Below are 15,233 nucleotides of genomic sequence, written 5' to 3'. Positions count from 1 at the left end.
CATTAGTTAACCTGTGCCATATAGCCGTTTTTCAATTTCCGCTATTGCTACACAGCAGCTTGTTTATATGAACTATAGTAGTTTTTCTGTAGCAAACACACCAGTTTTACCAGTGAAGGGCAACACTACATTATGTTTTCATTACTTTATAACACTTTCATTTTTTGGTGTTACTGTTCCTTTAATGACGTACTTACATAGACATGATATCTTATTAACCCGTGACATCCCAGAAGCAAAACACAGTATGTAGAACAGATTTACAGGTCATCATATAAAACATACACAGCAAGAGTGTAGCGTTGGGGTAGGAGTTCCCCCTTTATAACATATACATGGAGGCTAGAGGGTTAAAACACAAACATTCATAAAATATAATTAAAAAGCTGAATGTACTGGGAGGGGACACGAGAGAAATCAAACATATGGGAGGCTTCCCTTATTTCTTGTGTGTCTGTGTATATTATATATATTGTATTACACAGTGCAGCAGAGATAAGAATGGCTCTGGCTCATGATTACACAACTACTGAGCCTCTACTGAAGGGAAGCTGGCACTGAGAGCCGACACCAAGACCTAGCACTGAGAGCCGGCACCGAGAGCCGACACTGAGAATGACTAATGCGCAGGGATGGGAGTAAGAGGGTAAATTGTTCCCTTTGCAGGTGACAAACGGGGTAGTAATTCAATGGGAAGTGCATTGGGCTTGAATGGGGTGGTATTTATAATAAATAAACAGAGACAGAGCAATAAGGCACTAAAGGAATTCGCTTACCCATGTGGGCAACAGAAAACGAGGGCCCTGCTGGCACCAATGTACCATCTGAAAGCAAATAAAGCTCATCCGGACAATTCCCAATAGAAATCCAGGAAGTTCCACTTTGGATTCACGTTCTAGACGGTGACTTTGGCTTAGAGTCCGGGGGCAAAGCCTCAGCAGTGACGCGCAGTCGTTGCCCCCGTGTAGCTGGCTGGTTACAAGTTTGCTTAAAGAAAAAAAAATTCCAAATCTCGGGAACGTCACTAAATACGCGGCTGTCCCATGCTGCCCCACCTTGTGCCAATCCTTCCGGTAGTGCGTGGCTTAAATAGAACGACAGTCTCTAGGGGAGTGCGGCCCCCTCCCTCTACTTGTTCCTCTGCTGCTTGCGCTCAAACAACTACAGGGAAAGAAAAAGATGAATCTAATTGGCTGAAGCTGCAGAGCAAAATATCCAATGAGTGAGCGACGTAGAGAAGGAACAGGTAGGAAACTATTCACCTCTGAGTGGAAACCATTGTATCAGGGGGGAGGGGTCACTATTCACGGATATAAACAGAGGCGGTGGCATAAATGTGCAGCTGGTTCTGCCACTAACAAATCCCTTGTGTCAATGTTACTGGTCCTGCCCTAGCCCTGTGATTAACCCATTCAGAACCCCACGTTACCTAGCGGTGCCACTGCCCTGTCATTAACCCATTCAGAACCCCACGTTACGTAGCAGTGCCTCTGCCCTGTCCCTAATGTTGCCCCTGCCGTTGGATTTTCCTGCACAAAGGGCTCAGTCAGGGAAATGACCCCCCATCACTGCTCCTTCATATTATTTATAACTGCCAGGCACTGGGGAGGGGACACTCCACAAAGCAGAGAGGAAAATCCCCATCCAACAGGAAGGACAGAAATATCAGGTGCACCTTCCCCAGGGAACAAAAAAACACTAGGGATGCACTGAATCCATTATTTGGGATTTGGCTGAACCCCGAATCCTTCACAAAAGAACCAAATCCCAATTTACATATGCAAATTAGGTATGGGAATAGGAAATTATTTTTTTACTTCCTTGTTTTGTGACAAAAACAAATTTGGATTCGGTTCGGCCAGGCAGATGTATTCGGCCGAATCTGAATCCTGCTGAAAAAGACCAATCCTGGCTGAATCTCGGATTCGGTGCATCCCTAAAAAAACACCCTTTAGATGTGTGAGACTGGGGACAAACAGCCAATGATGCACCTATGCAGCTCCCACTGCCCCACCCACAGGCAACACTTACCTGTATCTGTAGCTCCTGGCCCACCTGAGACACATCAAAGAATATTATTGGTTCCACAAAACACGTTGATTTACACCATCCTCTATCCACCCATCCATTATTTATTTGACTAAACTTTCCTATAGATATTTATGATGATGTCACTTAAATCGCTGTTTTGGGGAAATGAATTGCCAAATCTCACGTGCTCGGTGATAGTAAATATTGTCACTGCTTTGTAACTCCCGGGTTGCACTACAATTGGGTGGAGACATATTGGAAAGACAAACAGAACACTGTTACCTTGTTGGAAGCTCTTGGTGACTTTGCAGTGGAGACCCTTGGAGAACGCCGGCTGGGGGATTTGTGGAGAGAGAGGTGTGAGGGTTTGTTGGAGGTGCTGCTGGTGCTGCCGTTTGCTCCCCGCCCCCGGGGACTATTTTTGGGAGTTGTTTTTTTGTTAAGGCCTCTCTTCAGAAGGCTGTTGCCTAGCTTTTTGGGGGTGTTGAAAATGCTGAATGCTGTAGCCTGTCGGCGAGTTGGCTGCGCCTGCTGGAAGAAGAGCAAAGTGTTGTATGAAATAACAACCATGAGAACCAAGGGAACGTGCTGCTCTCTGTGTGCTTCTCTATTATTTCATCATCACTAACAAAACTTTCCCAGGTGACATTTGGAGGTACAGTAGCAAAGACAAGGAATGTGTCTCCACAACATTTCCACTGAATTCACTGGTACATTTCATTGAGATATAATGAGATCACAGGCAGTGGTCCCGCCCCCTCACCCCCAATAAAACAGAAGCTGGAATTGAGCACAGGATTGGCCTATAATGGGTCATAAATGCTTTAGAAGTAGCAGGTCACCTGATGGCTGGAACTTCCTTTGCTTTCCATAGTGGACACTCTGCGTGCGTCGTGTTTATCCTTTGGGGTCATGGGTCGAGGAAAGCAAGTCGCCGTCTTCTTGGCCTGTAGGAAATACAGAAAGTCAGTTCTATTCACAGAGTGAACCATTCCCACTATGTGACTTTAAAATGGACAAACCCAAAGAACAAATAGTGCACCAGGCAATCAGTCCCATTAGCAGGTCAGTCAAATGAGGGGAAACTGCAAATTATATTTATGTAGCTCTACAAAACATCAGAGCCTCAAACACTGGAAGCTAAAGCTGCTCACTTCTGGGGTGTCTGGACCATAATGGGATTCCTCTGACACACGCTTCATCTGCTGCCTGGTGCTGATGTTGTGCCCCTTCAAATGCTCTGCCCCTGGGACAGCCAAGGTCTGTCTGCGGGTGCTGGTCATGGAATCTTGAATCTGGCCGGGCAGCAAGGTGGCCCTCCTGAGCGTCTCTTTAGGGTCTCCTAACTTGACCTCCTCATCAGTAATGGTGGAGCTAAAGATTGACGGCTAAAAGTGGATTCAAAATTCTAGATTAACAAACAAACCAGTTGATAAATTGCACAGTCGATAATAAAAGCAATCAAGTCAAATGCATTGATTAGTTTCCCAAAGCCAGCAGCCTGTGCAGCTACAGTCCCATGTCTAGCAGGGGACAGCAAGTAATAAAAGAGCCCACCAATCAGTAAGGCAGGGGGAAGCCATGCGGATGCCAGAAGTCAACCCTTCTATGAAACATACGCACCCTGGACTCCAGTGGGTAGGAAGTCTTGAGGTGGGGTGGGCAGGTCTTGTTCCTGGCCTGTAGTTCAGCAATCCGGGTCCAGTCATCCTGTGGGTCTGGCTCGTCCTGGCAAGTGCTCATATAGAAACTGCTTCTGCCTGAAAGACACAATATGGCCCAGAGGGCTTTTAATAAAAATAGTCCCCAGGGGTGGAGGAAGCATACAAAGCTGTTGATCGGAGTAATGCATGAGGTTTACAGAGCACAGACAAGCACTACAGAAGTGGCCTACACAGCAAACACAAAGTGGAGCAGGCTACTACCTCCAGTCTGTGAAAGCCTTGCAGATCTACGTGTGGGATGCTGGTAACCAGGCAAGTTATTCAAGCTGTCATCAGAGGAGAAGTGTTCTGTCTTAGCCAGGGACTCCTGGGATGGGAGACTGGCCAGTGCTGGGGCAGAAATAGCTGCCGGGGGACGGCCAGCCCTCCTGGGGTTCTGTAGGTGTAGACTCTGATAGGACGGAGCCGACCGCAGGCTGTAGAATGATGTGTTGGCACTCTCTGGTTCTGGTTCCTCCTTAGTTTTCTGAAATGAGAAAATAATATACATTTTATGGACGCCCTACTTGAATCCAAGACACATCAGGAACCGTTCTGTTCCCTGCCTCAAAGACCTCACTTGGCCAACACGGATACTTTTTCCTTACCTTGGTCATTGTGATGTTGATGATCTGCATGGTACGTCTTCTTGCAGACTGTGTCTTCTTGCTGGAGTCTAAGGACAGATCCCCAATGGAACCAATGCTACTCTCCAGTTTGGACTGTGCCCGGGTGGGGATGGGTGTGAAGTAGAGGCTTTCCAGAGACTCAACCTTTTTGGGGAGTTGGCCTGAGATAAGGGAATCCGGACTGCTGACATGGACTGATGATGTGGCAGGTTCCTCGTTGCAGCGCTCACTGTGATAAATAAAATGCACATGAGGGGGGATATTCCTGAGGGACATGAACACAGAGTTTCCAATGTACAAATGCTAAGTGAGCCGCTCTCATGCCAAAATCCATGCAGTTACTCAAACGCCTCTCCATCTGTGCAACTTTCACAGTTTAGCCTAATATTATGATTTGTATAGTCTTCAGTATTTGTCTCCACAAACTTCTGGAAGCTAATGTACAGAACTGGATTGAAGTTGTTTGTATGTAGCCAAAGTAATGCCCTGGGCAGAACAGCTCAGCTGGCCCTTCATCTGCTCAGATCAGGGATGTAAAACTACACACAGGTACAATGTAGCAGCTAAACAGAATAACACCCGGTCACCTTGTTGAGTTCATAAGCTGGTCCTCCCCGAAGCTCAAGTCCAGGCTGTCTATACTGACATCTGCATGGCTCCTTGTCTGACGGGGGGCACAGAAAGTGTCCCGACTCTTCATGGAATCAGTAGCCAACTGGAACTTCCCCGGGTCTCGCAGCTGCCGGTCAGTGTACTCCAACTGAGAATAAAAGCAGGGCACCTTTATGCAAAAGGCAGGGGATACCATTGTGCGTTTGCACATTACTCTGTATATATTAAGCTATCCATTACTTTGGCCTTACTTTAATTGTTCAGCTCATACCTGGGCCTCCAAACTCCTGACTCGATTAGACAGGTTCTTGCAGTTTTGCTCCACCTCTTTGCTCTGGAGCAGCGAATGCTGTAGCTCCTTATGGAGTTGCTCAGATTTTGCCTTTAAATCTGCATTTTCCTTGCTTAGATGTTCCTGCTGTTTAATGTGGCTCTGCAGCTCCTCGCTCAGCTCCTGGTTCTGCTTCTTCTTGGCATCATAGTGCACCTTGGCTTTCTCCATCTGATGGCACCAAACACACAGAGAGCTCAGTAGAGACAATATCCAATGAACGGTGCACTGCTCTGGAGAGGATGGGGTGCAGGGAGACATACCTGAGCTTTGTAATGTTCCACAGCCTGAATCTGCTGCTCCAGCTGGGACTCTAACTCCAGTACTCTCTTATGGGACTTATCAGCCTCCTCATGAGTCTCACCCTCCCGCTGCTTCATCACAGGACAAGGAAAAAGGGAATTAGCGCATGGTTCTTGACTGATCCACTCAGACCTTTCAAGCTCAGAACAAAAAACAATGCAAGTAGGCCTTACCTTCAGCTTCTGCTGCTGGCTCCTTATGGTCTTCTCCTGCTGGCTCAGTTGCTTGTTCAGCTCCTGCACCTACAGATAAACGACACTCAGATCTCTGCACATTCTACATATAAAGATCTGACCTGGGTCAATCATTGAGACAGAGGTCATATACATGAAATATCACACCTACCAAGAGACACCAGCTGAAAACCTCCTTTTCCTACCAAGTTACTTCTCTGCTATTTATATATGTATATTTTATTAATATAATCCCAGAAACCCAGATTTACAAAGAGACAACATGAAGTGATTATTGCCAATAGCACCTCTATACAGTGGGTCAGGCACAGACGATGAAGAACATGATTAGGCCAGATTTAGCAGAGCCGTGCAGCAGCAGCCAAAACAGAGACAACAACTTTCATTGCAAACGGTTTGCCTCATACACAGATACAAATGTCCAATTGTTGTTGTAGGGAGTCGGAATGTGGATATGGGATATCTAATCACAAATCAGAAGAAATGTCGAGTTTTCCAAGTGCGACCTAAAATGCCTATGGAATAAACAGACATGATCTAGGCAAGTTGTTTTTATTGGTCATCTCTACCACCATTAGCTTCTTTCCTACCTGGCAGCTAGAATTTCTTGTCCTATAATGATTTTAAGCTTTACACTATTACTTGTCTTCTCTTCTAGTGGTTGCTAGGATCAGTAACACAGCAACCAAACAGTGGAGAAAAGGCTCAACACAAGCAGATGTAAAAATGAAGACCAAGTAGCAGATTTCCAAAATAGAAATGACATTTAAATAATTATAGAAATGAAATGCAACCCTGGATTTGTACATTGAACGTTTGCTATCCTTGCTCCATGCCTCCGGCACATACGGATAATCTGGATAACTCTGGAAAGAAGAAGGGGGGACACCAGGGTAGACAAGGGGCATTCAGGTAGGTTTCATTGTACAAGCATGATTTTGGGTTGAAGTGCCAGGAGTATGACTAAATATAAAAATATTATTTGGAGGAATTACAGGGAGATAAGAGCACAATTTATGGTTGTTCGAAAGCAGAAGATGCCACAGAAATGGAATGTTTAACCTGCACAGCTGAACAGAGAAATTTATAAAGGGGAACTCCGTTCCCAGGAAAATCCATTACCCTAATACTGAATGAAGACTCTGCTCTCCCATAGTAAATGCATAAAGGGAAAGGCGCATCCGTTCTATGCTTGTAGCAGATTCCGCATGCTGCCGCATCCCTTTGGCAAACAGTTCACAAGGAAAACAAATGTGGTGTAATAGGCCAGAGCTGGTGGTGTATATAGGGGGGAGTTAGCGGCATGCAACGCATTGTTTGAGTAGCAGGAGACGAGAGTTGCTTATGTGCGTTACCTGCTCACTTTGCTCTTTCTTTGCTGCCGTCAGCTCTTCCACCTGCGATTACATTAACCAGAGAGATTTACTGTATGTGGCTGCTACCTCCATAAATATCAGCGTAGTAACGGTAGGTGGGCTACTGGTTAGGCTAAACATCGGTTACATCCCTGTCTCTTGCTACTTACAGGATCCATAATGCATTTTAACTGTACAGAAGAGCTGACAGTCATACAACACAACTGCTTGTCCGCCTTGCCCAATACCCAAGAGTCATTAAAGTGTTACCAGGACCCCAAAACCAAGCTGGCAGTTTCTAAATGTATCCACCTCCCACCAAATAAATTATGAATTTAGGGCAAAAGGTGCCAATTATGCCCTCAAACACTAACCATATACAATATAATAAAAGGCACTAAGTTTGCGCTTGTAGCAATTACCCATTGCAACCAACAAGATCTTTGCAGATGACCAGTAAATTCTACCAGCTGGTTGCTATGGGTTACTGCTCCTGGGCAATCATAATGCCCTTTATTACATAACCCCATACGACTCTAAATGATTATTTGTGGCTGTGAGATAAGAATTTATACTTTAAGCCAATACTAGAAAGTACCTGAAGAAGGAGCCTCTGCTTCTCTTCTTGGAATGTTTTCTGATCTTTCAAAACCTTGCTCTTCACATGGTCATATTTGCTGGTCACAGTTTCCAGTTGAAGGCTGGTTTCTTGTACTTGCTTGTTGCCTTCTCTTAGAGTCTTCTCGTACTGCAGCCGGAGAGTCTTCATCTCCTCCTTATGCTGCTCCTTGAGGGTAGACATCTCGCTTTCCAGTTTCTTTGCACCCTGATCAGAAATTTGAGACAAACTCTGGTTTGCACCAAGAAGCTGACTGTTAACCTGCTGAAGATGGGATATTTGGGTCAAACTATAGCTGTTCTCAGATTGAAATTTATGTAACTGAAGCTCTTGGTTGTGAAGTTTCTCCTTAAGTAAAACAATTTCTGTCATGTCTTCCTTGGCCTTTTCTAGTTCAGCTTGAAACCTCTCAGTTAGCTTCTTATGGCTTAGAAGTTCCTCCTGGTGCTTCTCTTGCATTAGATCCCGTTCTGCAATGATTTCCTGGTAACTGCGTTTTAGGGATGCAAACTCCTCCAATAGGCTTTGATTGCTCTTGAGATTTTGTTGAAGAGAACAGATTTGCTGTTCCTTCTCAGCACAGTTCTTCTGCCAGGCCTGAATTTCCTGCTGCAAAGTATGGTTTGTTTCTGCTTTGGAGGAAAGCTTCTGCTGAAGGCTGTCAACTGCCATTCTTTGCTGATCTGCTTCTCCTTTCAAGTTCTGGGCTTCTGTCGTTAAACAATCAATTGCACAATTCTTTTCAAGCAGCTCCTTAAAAGATGCCTCTAATTCCACATGGAGCTTTTGCATCTTCTCTTCTAGCTTTGCGCTTTTACTGGTTTCCTTCAATAGCCGTTGCTCAAAATCTACAGACACTTCTTCATTGGTAGTCACTTTAGAACTCAAGATTTTAATTTCTGCTTGCAGGCTATTCACCTCTTTATTCTTCATATCAATTTCCTTCTGGCACTGTTCTGCTTGTTCCTTAGCCTCTGTTAAGGCTTGCTGCCTCTCCTGAGCCTCAGAAAGCATAGAGGAGAGCTCACCACTTGAGTCAGTAAAAGATTTCTGACTCTGTTCCAGTTCTTGAACTTTATGAAACAACTCTTTCTTCAAGGCTTGTAGCTCGGTTTCCTTTTCTTCTTGCACTGCCCAAGAAAGCTCCAGCTGCCTCTGAAGGTCACAAGCCTTTTGTCTCTCTTTATTGATTTCAATTTCTAAAGCTTGGATTCCTTCTAACTGCCTCTCGGACACTGAAGCCTTTTCTGAGGCCAACGTTTTTGCCTCAGCAGCCTTATTTTGGGCCTCACAAATCAGTTCCTTCTGCTCTTTGCACTTTTTTTCCAGATCTGCAATAAGAGCTTGAAGCCCTTGGGACTCACCAAGTTTTCTTTGATGCTGCTCTTGAATGCAAGAAAGGTCTCTCTTCTGGTTCTGGATGTCCTGTTCCAAACATTCAATTCTTTTTGATTTTTCAGAAATTACAGATTTCAATTTAGCCATCTCTTCTTCAGCACCTTTAGTGGCCTGGACTTGCTGCTTGATCTCTTTTTCCTGCAGGGCGACCTTATCTTTAAGTGCAGCCAATGCCGTTTCTTCTTCAGTGAGCTTAGTTATGGTTTGTTGCTGCTGCTGTATTTCCTCTTGTCTTAGGGCAGCCTCCTTATTAAGTCTTTCTACTTCCCCTTCCTTTAGAGCGAGGAGATCAAGAGAACGAGACAGCTCATTCTGCAAGGCACTAAATTCGCTTTTGTGTGTATCTACTGCTTTCTGTAGTTGAGCATCCATCTCAGATTTAATAGCCAAGTCCGATGTGGCTTTTTCTTTTGCCTCAATCAGCTGTTTGATTTCAATATTTTTCTGAGCTAGTGCTTCCTTATGCTTCTGACTGGAATCATTTAGTTGCCTTTTCAGATGCTCCAGCTCTCCAGAAAGTTTTCCAATTTCACATTCACCGTTTTTGACAGCAGCTAAACTGGTTTTCAACTCAGATTCCAGGGATGCTATTCTTTCAGAATTTTGCTCTTTTAACTCTTTCACCATGGCTTCAAGTTCTGCTTTCTTATGCTTCTCATCAGACAGTTCTTTGGCTAGACAATCCAGGTCATGATTTGCATTGCTTAAGCCTGTTTCTAGATGGGAAAGATGCTCACTTTCCTCTTGATAAGCAATCTTGAGTTTTTCTTCTGCAGAGTTGAGAGCAGAGAGAAGCTTCTTCTCTTCAACTTCTCTCTCTTTGATACGAGTGTTGGCTTCAGACAATTTATCCTCTAACTGATTTATCTCCTCCAGATGAGAAGACTTGGCTTCACCTGCTTGGGCTTCTATCATCAAGACTTTGCTCCTTTCTCTCTCCAGTTTCTGGTAAGCATCAGCATGAGCGTTTTTCAGCTCTTCAATTTGTTCCTGCATCTGGCAGGAATTCTGAGCGATCTTCTGCTGAGACTCTCCATATTTGGCCTTCCAGATATCAACTACCTTAGACAACTCATCCCTCTCTTCTTCTCGCTGTTTAATGGCAGCACAAGATCCTGCCAATTTTGCCTGCAGGCTTTCATTTGCTTTTTGGTACTTTTCCTCTAAATGCTTGAGCTGAGATTCAATCTTCTTTCCAGCGGTCCTTTCTTCATCAAGGTTACGCAGCGCTTCATCTCTACTTTCACTTAACTTCTTCATCTCCTTTTCAAGGTCGGAAATTTTTTTACGGTCAGCATCAAGAGAAGCGGCAAACTTAGTTTTTTCTTTCTCCAGGTGTTCCCTAAGATGCCTCAGACTTTCTTCCACAGACAGGAGTTGATCTTTTAGCTTTGAATTTTCTTCAGATACCAACTCATTGGAGGACACCTTCTTCTGATATATTTTTAGTTGACTCTCCTGCTCTGAAAGCTGTGCCTTTAGAGACTCCACAGTGGCTGCATGAGATTTGCTCTGTGAATCATTCTCACTATCCAAATTCTGGCATTTAGCAATAAGATCTAAAATTTTTGCATCCAGATCCTGTACCTTGGATGCCAATTCTTCCTTCTCGCTTTTCAGCTTCTCTATAACAGAAAGGCTAGTTTGGTGATCTTGCTCCAGTGTTTTAACGGTCTTGTTTAAAACACTGAACTCTTCATCTTTTTTGCACTTGTACTCATTGAGTGTTGAAAGAGTGGAATCTCTTTCACAAAGAATTTTTTGCTGTTGTTCTCTTAAATAGTCAACCTCTTTAGTCTTGCTCTCCAGCTGTTGAGTAATTCCAATCAGATTGCCCTCAGAAACCTTCAAAGAGCTACCAAGATTCTCCACTTTGTGAATAAGCTCCTGCATGTTCTTTTTTGAGGATTCTTCCAGCATTTTGAAGTTTTCCAAAAGCCGATTTTTTTCGTTTCTCTCTTCTTCTACTTTATGGTGAATGCCTTTTAGCTCTTCATCCTTATGCACCAGGGAAGACTTTAGCTTGGAAATCTCCAGTTTTAAAGTTGTAATCTGGCACATCAGATGCTCCTGCTGTGCTCTGGCCTCATTGTCTAGCCTCTCCTTCTGAAATGTGATTTCTGACAATGAAGTCTGCAGGTTAGTGACAATTTCCTGTAGCTGACCTTTCTCGGATTCAAATCTGGACTTCTGTGCCTCCATCTCAACTTCTGCAGTGCTCTTTTCCTCTTCCATTTGATGGATCTGTTCCTTTAGACTGAGACATTGTGTGTTGAGCACAGCTAACTCTTGTTTCAAGTCATCCAGCTATAAAAAAAAATAAAAAACACCCAGTAAATAATGCATCGTACTAATTCAGTCTTTACAGTCTCCATCCTTTTCCATCCATACCTTGAGGATGTCACCCATACAGTCCCCTGTCTCTGGCATGTCTATCTCCCCCATCTCCTTTAGCTGATCCTCAAGCATTGAGATTTTTCCCTGCAGTATTAAGTTATGCTCTTCCAAATATTTCTGTAGGAAACCAAACACATGTTAACAGCAAAATCCACTGCATAATCTCTCTGTAGACTTTTATATCACTGATGAAATGACTTTGTAGAACGTATTTTGAATACACATAAGTCCGTTGCATATACTGTTAAATGCTTAGGCGAATAAGAAGGAAAAAGGAGGGTGAAGCCTGGAAACACATATGGTAAAAACTGGAGTTGGCAACATGTGACATCTATCAGTGCCAGTTGAAGGAATCAATATCCCAGGGAGACATATTGGGGCATGGGATGGAGTAATTAAATTGCTTCATGTCAAGGTAGATGTCAATCTGGGGGCTAGCATTAGCTTACATTAAAGAAGGTAGTGTGACCTTTGCTTGTAAAGTGAGGCATTCAGCACCGACACCCAGTGGAAATTCCCTCCAATAAGGTCACTACCAAGAGAACCCACACCCCGTGGATGTCTGGTCTGACCATGCAGCACCCATAAATCCCCTGGCTTATTTCTATTATTTTTAGTGTCTTCCATCCTGATGCTGGAAGCTATATCCCTATTCCTTTGTCATCAGGCTAAATCCCAGAAAAAAAACACACTTCCAAAGTAACTAACAGAGGGGTACTAAGCTGGCATATTCATAAACCTAAATGGGATAGTTTGGTGTGAAGAAGAGTAAGAGATTGCCCATTAGCAAAGGCTGCCTGCCACAGAACCCCTCCCCCAGGATGATTTGTTAGAAAATGGATCACAAAAACAAAAGAAAAAGTACCCCGCTTACAATATTGCTAAAGCTGTTACTGTATAAATTGTTTCAAAACCTGTTAGTTAAAATTTACATATGTTGCCGTGCAAGCCGTGATTAACGTTGGACCAATCTAATAAATAGTATTGACTTAAAGTGCCGTGCTATAAATTCATTATATAATAAATAATGATTAAGAATGAAATTGATTGTAATTAAAGTGCAGTGCAATGAAATTAGTTACTTAATTTGAAATTAAAAAACTTTGATTAAATCCAGCCACAATAAATCGATTAAAAATAGTGGCAATAATAAGGCGTGATGGGGGTAACTGCGTCCAAACTTGGACAACAATTTAATAATAAAGTGCTTGGCAGTGCTAATTCAATAATTTATTATAACTCAGGTAATTGATTATAAATTGATTAGAGTAACCGCATAAATAGGGATAAAATTTAAAAACATTACTCAGGTTCATAAATTGAAATAAGAAAATGGAAAAGGAGAGAGGTGGAGTTGTCCCAAATCTACTACCTAATTTTTTCTAATCCCTGGGACACCACAAAGGCAAAGTAGGCAGAGCAACCGGGACTGTGGTCTCGATAGTTATTCTAAGCCCTAAACTGTCAAGGACTATGCTGGCCTAAAAAACCACAAATCCACGGCCTCTTGTAAGTTCAGTAATGCGAGAGAGAAGAGAAAGCGAACCAGGTATTGCATTAAATATCCACCACCCCTTCCATTCCCATTTAACCCAAAGTAATTGAAAATGTTAAAAGATTGAAATCAACAAAATTGAATGATAAAAGTTAAAGAAAATGGATCACATCACACAGAGCTTGCACACCCTGTTATCATAGGCATCGGCATCAATAGAGGACACCAAGCCTAAAGTAACCCAACACAATTGATTGATTATCCAAATAATAATTTACCTTTTCACCAACTGCACCACTGAGTTCACTTTCTAACTGGTTCTGTTTCTGCTGCCAGTTACTCAGAGAAAGCTCCTGTTCCTCTGTAGTTTCATAGAGAGCCTCCTGCAGTTGTGCCAAGCGATTAGATAAGTCACGCACCTGCGCAATAAAAGACATGGGATAATAAATATATAGATATATCTGTTGAGACATGGAACACTGCCTGTGACAAAAGTTGATCGCAAAACCTTGTAAGAGAGCTCGCCATTTTCTTCAGCCAACTGATCGTTCTTGCGTTCCAGTAGTTTCTTGTCAGCCTTCATATCCTGACACTGCTTAAGGGTATCCCGAAGTCTGATCATCAGGCTACAGGGAAGAAGCCCACAGGTCAGCCATTGTGTTTAGGGCTTGTGCACAGTGGGATTAGAATAAAGGAAAATTACAGTATTCGTGATAATGGGACAATATAATATAGCTTGTATAAAAATGGTTACACATGGTGTAGGATAGGGGCAAAGCCCAAGAAATTTCTATTGATATAATTATTCACATAGCGCTGCACTTCTAGGGTGCCGGAATGTTTTTGAAGAAGGGAAGTGTACTAGTGATGTGTGGGACTGCCCAATACCCATGGGACCTGTGGGTTGGGCCTGGGGGGTCATGTCTGGTTTTGGGTTGAGCTCTTCCGCCTGCACTCCCTGCCTGTGACCTTACACTGCCAGCTTCTGGGTTTTAAAGGTCTGCCACTGTGTGACATCATTGGTGGGGTGGGTCAAGGTGTACATAAAAGGTGCACAGGCATATTCAGAATACAAATAAAAGCAAATATATTGAAGTGCTGGAGCACATTCATTTAACAAGTCATTTGTAGAAAGAACAGGTGCTGCCCTCTAGTGCATCTAATTACTCACCTCTCGTTCTTCTCTCGAAGTTCCTCCAGCTCTTTGGGTTCCTGAAGCTCAGTCTGGTTCTCCCTTAAGATTCGAAGGTTTTCAATCTGCTGCTGTAGGAGGGAAATCTGAGCCTCTGTAAGGAAAGCAGGGAGGGGGGCAGTTCAGGTTATTCTACTTAAAAGCTAGCAAGTTTGTAAAGCAGGTTTATATGAAATTTGGTTTCCATTGGGGTTGCACACACACATTTATCCCTGTACTAATTAAAAGATAACTAAACCCTGAAAATGAATATGGCTAAAAATGCCATATTTTATATAGTGAACTTAAAGCACCAGCCGAAAGTTTCAGTTTGTCAATAGCAGCAATGATCCAGGACTTCAAGCTTGTCACAGGGGGTCACCATCTTGGAAAGTGTCTGTGACACTCACATGCTCAGTGGGCTCTGATTGGCTGTTGAGAAGCTAAGCTTAGGGCTCGTCACTAATTATCCAGCAGCAGAAAATGAGCTTCCCTGGCTGTAATATAAGCTGATGCTACAGGTTTGCTGATTATTCAATTCTGATGCTAATTGCACTGTGCTGCCATGTAGTAATTATGTGTATTAATTACTAATCCGCCTTATATTGTGACATTTCTATTCTATGTGTACTGTATATTTTGAGTGGGTCCCTAAGCTCAGTAAGTGACAGCAGCACAGAGCATGTGAATCAGTGAATCAGCAGAAAAGAAGATGGGGAGCTACTGGGGCATCTTTGGAGACACAGATCTTTACTGCTAAAGGGCTGTGGTTGCCTTGGGCTGGTACAGAAGCACAAAACATCACATTTCTACCTACTTCTTTAGTTAGGCTTTAGTTCTCCTTTAAAGAGAAAAAATATAGCAGCTCCATATACACATATACAGAAGAGTTCTCTGCGGCTTACAGATAAGGAAGTTATTAAATTTACCGACCTTTCTCTGCCAGGTTTTTGCGGTTCTCGGCCAGCTCTACCTCTAGTTCATCTCTGCATTCC

At 43.3% G+C, this 15,233-nt stretch overlaps 1 protein-coding gene across 7 annotated transcripts in view; it reads right to left on the bottom strand.

The window, feature by feature from the left end:
- Window positions 1-410: 410 nt before the first annotated feature.
- numa1.S (nuclear mitotic apparatus protein 1 S homeolog) overlaps window positions 411-15,233 on the bottom strand; it is a 26,347-nt gene continuing 11,524 nt past the window's right edge. For 2 of the 7 annotated variants that reach the window (XM_018248099.2, XM_018248101.2), the window contains exons 9-27: window positions 15,172-15,233; window positions 14,239-14,353; window positions 13,576-13,693; window positions 13,346-13,486; window positions 11,567-11,689; window positions 7,757-11,482; window positions 7,159-7,200; window positions 5,783-5,851; window positions 5,570-5,680; window positions 5,247-5,477; window positions 4,951-5,123; window positions 4,343-4,592; window positions 3,957-4,221; window positions 3,655-3,791; window positions 3,186-3,419; window positions 2,874-2,978; window positions 2,314-2,562; window positions 2,032-2,055; window positions 411-1,161 (exon numbers count right to left, since the gene is read on the bottom strand). The exon at window positions 15,172-15,233 is cut by the window's right edge and continues 96 nt beyond it. In XM_018248099.2, the coding sequence (XP_018103588.1) occupies window positions 1,129-1,161; window positions 2,032-2,055; window positions 2,314-2,562; window positions 2,874-2,978; window positions 3,186-3,419; window positions 3,655-3,791; window positions 3,957-4,221; window positions 4,343-4,592; window positions 4,951-5,123; window positions 5,247-5,477; window positions 5,570-5,680; window positions 5,783-5,851; window positions 7,159-7,200; window positions 7,757-11,482; window positions 11,567-11,689; window positions 13,346-13,486; window positions 13,576-13,693; window positions 14,239-14,353; window positions 15,172-15,233 (6,208 nt within the window). In that variant the 3' untranslated portion in view covers window positions 411-1,128. 7 annotated transcript variants of the gene reach the window in all.

The sequence above is a fragment of the Xenopus laevis genome, chromosome 2S (assembly GCF_017654675.1).
Source record: "Xenopus laevis strain J_2021 chromosome 2S, Xenopus_laevis_v10.1, whole genome shotgun sequence".
Taxonomy (NCBI): Eukaryota; Metazoa; Chordata; class Amphibia; order Anura; family Pipidae; genus Xenopus; species Xenopus laevis.
Note: the sequence above shows the minus strand (reverse complement) of the source record. Positions and strands in the feature narration are given on the sequence as shown.